The sequence below is a fragment of the Meleagris gallopavo genome, chromosome 20 (assembly GCF_000146605.3).
Source record: "Meleagris gallopavo isolate NT-WF06-2002-E0010 breed Aviagen turkey brand Nicholas breeding stock chromosome 20, Turkey_5.1, whole genome shotgun sequence".
NCBI lineage: Eukaryota > Metazoa > Chordata > Aves > Galliformes > Phasianidae > Meleagris > Meleagris gallopavo.
In genome coordinates, this window is record NC_015030.2 from 10,406,748 (window position 1) to 10,411,007 (window position 4,260).

At 50.0% G+C, this 4,260-nt stretch overlaps 1 protein-coding gene and 3 non-coding genes across 4 annotated transcripts; 2 read left to right on the plus strand and 2 right to left on the minus strand.

Moving 5' to 3' along the window:
- Window positions 1-2: 2 nt before the first annotated feature.
- MRPL58 (mitochondrial ribosomal protein L58) lies at window positions 3-2,026 on the plus strand (the record flags this gene model as incomplete). The annotated part of the gene is made up of 5 exons (XM_010721696.3): window positions 3-132; window positions 456-515; window positions 1,107-1,189; window positions 1,286-1,455; window positions 1,815-2,026. Coding segments are annotated over 5 exons (528 nt in total), but the record flags the coding sequence as incomplete, so codon positions are not given.
- Window positions 2,027-2,520: 494 nt separating this feature from the next.
- Window positions 2,521-2,593, plus strand: TRNAR-UCU. Its single transcript has one exon. It is a non-coding gene; the product is annotated as a tRNA-Arg (tRNA).
- Window positions 2,594-2,982: 389 nt separating this feature from the next.
- TRNAR-CCU lies at window positions 2,983-3,055 on the minus strand. Its single transcript has one exon. It is a non-coding gene; the product is annotated as a tRNA-Arg (tRNA).
- Window positions 3,056-3,620: 565 nt separating this feature from the next.
- On the minus strand, window positions 3,621-3,693 carry TRNAR-UCG. Its single transcript has one exon. It is a non-coding gene; the product is annotated as a tRNA-Arg (tRNA).
- Between the last annotated feature and the right edge of the window lie 567 nt (window positions 3,694-4,260).

The window sequence follows — 4,260 nt, forward strand, 5'->3', positions numbered from 1 at the left end:
CGGGCAGCGCCAGGCCCGAGGTGCCCGTGAGGCTGCCCCGCCGCCTCGCTCCTCGCCTGACGCTGCTTCCCCTCCCCTTCCCTCGTGTTTTCCAGGAGGAGGCCAGGCCAGCGGCCCTCAACATCCCCGTGGGTGAGTGTCGCGGCTCAGCAGCACTGATCCCAAGTGTTCATGGCCCGCGAAGGCGCGTAGCACGATAGCACGAAGCCAGCATCGTGCTGTGGGCTGTGTGCTTTAAGAACAGATCACCCGTTTTTGCTGTCCTCGTGGCAAATAGCAAATATTTAGAAAATGTAATTTAAATTGATTGACTCTAGAAAATTCAGAGCTCAGTTTGAGCTGAAAGCACCACCAGTAGGCTTCTCTCAGTCTCACGCGCAGCATTTCGGCACGTCGCTTACCTCTGTTCCTCACCACAAAGCTAAGAGCACCGTGGTGCTGTTCTTCTCTTCCAGATCGACTGACTGTATCCTACAGCCGGAGCAGTGGCCCTGGTGGGCAGAATGTTAATAAAGGTATGAAAGGGGTTCTCAGACTTAAGGAAAAATCCCAGTCAGCATCCAAGCCTGAAAGCTGTTTCTCAATGCTCTACGGTAAAATATGAAGTTGAAATTAAAAGAGCACCTTTGTACTGCCTGATGTGAATTTTTCATTATTACTTACATTTTAACACAACTCTTTAGTCTTTGCAATGCCTGAGACCAGTGGTAGCAGTCATTCTCCCAGCAGCACTCTTACTGTGTCACAGTAAACATTACTTCTGTAATCCATTTTCACTGAGCATGCAGTAAGCCAACTGGATTCTTAAGCTTTCTATGCAGTAAACTGTTCGCTTAACTCAAATAAGGAAACAAAAAATATTTCCTCTTCTGCCAGGTAGGTATTGGCTAATAATAGCAGTAAATCTTATAATGTGTAGAAGTGCAAACACCATAAAATTGTCTTTTAGAATAGTATGCAAAAAAAGTAGCAAGAAATAAATTGTGATCCTTCAGGAGATTTACACTGGTATCAGCGTATGTTCAAAGCCAGCAGTGAACAGACTGAACTGCCTCATAAAACCCAGAACGCTATCTGTTTTGAAAAGGTCCTGTTTTTCCTCCCAGTGAATACCAAGGCAGAAGTCAGGTTCCACCTGGCATCAGCAGACTGGATCCCAGAAGCTGTAAGAGAAAAAATGGCATCAATGGTAACTACCATCTCCTCTCCAACACGTCACAGTTCCAGCAAAAATTTGACAAGTCTAACAAAGTTTCAGTGATCACATCATGCTTTTACTCCTCAGCACAGAAATAAGATAAACCGAGCTGGTGAGCTGATTGTGAACTCTGAAGAGAGTCGTTACCAGATGAGGAACCTGGCGATTTGTTTAGAAAAGATCAGAGTCATGGTCACAGAAGCTACTGAGAAGCCCAAGGTGGTGTCTAAGGAGACTGCACAGCAACTCATAGCCAGGTACCATCGTTGAGATTGCCTTTACTTGCACTCTTCACTGGGGAGGGAAAATGAAAGAGACACAATTTACTGTCATTCTAGAAGGAACTCTATAAAGACAACAGTAGGATCTTCTGGTTAAAATAGCACATCAGGGACAAAAACTATCTTCTCGGGAAACATTTTAATGTGACTTAATGGCAGATACTCATTGAGATTTTCTTTAAAAAACAAACAAACAAAAAAAAACCAATTAGGTAGTATCCCAAGAACAGGGGATGTCCAGTGCCTGTGGACATTTGCCAGCTCTTAGCTGAGCATTTATTTAGAAGGTTTTTGCTTTTTTTTGTGCACTAAATAATCTTTTCATTGTGTTTTAGGGTAGAAAAAATGAACCGTGAACGATTAAGACAGAAAAAGATACACTCAAATATAAAACAGAGCAGGAAGGCAGATTTCGACTGAGATGGAAGTCTTTCATGTACTACCTTTATATGAAAATGTTGTTGGCAACGGTAGATGATACTAAACTGATCTGGATAGAATAAAGTCTGTCTAAAAATGTAAATAAAAAACGTTTATAATCTGCTGACTTTTTGTGCTTCGTCCAATTCTCTGTATCTTTCTAAGAGCTCCCTCTGCTGCTTAACGTACAAGCAGCAATAGATCGGGTAGGAAAGAAAGGAAGAGTAAAAGCTTTGTGACTTCAAATACAAATAACAATTCACCATTTCAAGCAATTTACTCAGATTTTAATTAGCTGATTTTTTTTTTTCCTATCAACTAAGAAAAGCACGTTGAATTAGCCTAAAGCCACGGCAGGAGGTTAGCATGAGGCAATTGGTCTCTTTTCAGCACTTAAAGACAGAAACCATCCTCTTAAGCGCAGGGGTATTCTGGTCCTTGAAGTGCAACTTCATGAAGCCTCAGACTAAGAAGCTTTAAGAGACGTTAACTGTGACCCTATCTAAACAGGGCAAAGTGGCGTGATGTACCCTTGGTGGACCCACTGTCCTCGTGGCAGCAAACAAGACTGGGGAGCCTCATAAAGGTACTGAAATTACGCATTTTTCATCATTTTGCAGGGCCCCAGTGGCCTAATGGATAAGGCACTGGCCTTCTAAGTCAGGGATTGTGGGTTCGAGTCCCACCTGGGGTGAGTAGAGGTGGTGTGCTCTTTTAGGCAAGGAACAAATAAAAGGAGGGAAATCTCTGCCCTGGCCCTGAGCTTCACAGCTCTGAACACAGTTCTGCCAGGATGCTGCCTCCATGCAATCCCCACGCACAACCTGCCAGAAACAGGAGCAAAGAAAACACAAATTCTTTCCTCCGTCCCTTGCAGGAACCCAGGGGTAGCGAGATCATTTCTGTTGCCTCAGGAACACAGAATGTCGTTGCACACAACAAGGTTTTGGAGGAGGCAGAACACGTAACTTTAAACACCCTCAGACCACGGTGGTGCACGGGAGGAACCCCGGAGCGACCGCGACGGAAAAGAAGACGCCAAACCGCAGCTGCGCACCGACAGTACACGGGGGGGAAAAGATCCACCCCAGATGGGACTCGAACCCACAATCCCTGGCTTAGGAGGCCAGTGCCTTATCCATTAGGCCACTGGGGCTACGCGGTAGCGTCTGCCGGTGCCCCGGGTTAACTCTCTGCTGGCCGGGCGGACGCCGCGCCCACGCTGCGCCAGCGCGTCGTTAAAGCGGCTCCGCACCTCCTCCCGAGCAGCGCAGCTCTGCTCCCGGTAAAAGCACGGGAGCTCCTGCGAATTGCACAGCCGGAGATGTGAGAATCGACGAGACCGCCCCGAGAACGGGGCCTGTACCTACCAGAGCCCCCCGCACTGAGCCCGCAAATTAAAAAAAAAATAGAACGCGAAGGGAAAGGGCGCAAAGCCGTGCGGCCTCACGGGGTCTGCCCTGCCCCAGGGCCTGAATGGACAAAGTAGCAGCCTTCTTAAAGCAGGGTTTGTAGGCCCGAGTCTTACACGGGGTAAAAGCCCGGTTCCGCCCACCTTCCTCGCGGCGTTTCTTGCTGTCCTGCAGAAGAAACACCACCACCCCCACCCAGCACCTGAGCAGCTCCTGCTTTTGTCGGAATCGGCCACAGCTGGGAACGGAGCTCCGGGGAGCACAGCCAGGGATACCCTCGGCTGAAATTAAACGATCGGAGATTTAAAACAACCACGAAGGGACTCGAACCCTCAATCTTCTGATCCGAAGTCAGACGCCTTATCCATTAGGCCACGTGGTCCCCTCACTCCGAATTTCGGGAACAGTGACGGACAGCGGCGGGCCCCCAATGGTTACCTACCCTCCCCCTCCTCCCAAACACGCACAGCTGTACATCCCATCCCCATTCCCTGCCCCCAGGAACCACCGCGGCCCTCCAGGATAACGCTGGCGACAGCAGGAAGTGGCAGGGGGTCCCACGGCATATCACAGCAGCCCGCCCTGCCCTGCCCCCCGTGTGCGGCTGCACTGCACGGGAGCCCCATGGGCAGCACGGTGATGTTCTCCTCCGTGGCTGCATAAACCGTGCTTCTGAGGACGGCAGAAACCCGGCATACAAATGCAATCCGAAATCTGGGGCACAGGAGCGCGGCTGCTGAGGGTTTCGAGGTGACCCCCCCCGTGCTGGCAGCGAGGCCCGCCGGCGCAGGGAGCAGCTCAAAGCCCGTGCTTCTGAACGAGTCCTGAAAAGGCTTCCCGGGAGCTCCGAGGGCAGAGCAGCTGCTTCAGCATCCCTGCCGGCTGAGGCTCGGGGCTTTGATCCCCGCGGCCAGGCAGCGCGGCTTCAGCCAGCGTGGAACTGAGGGCG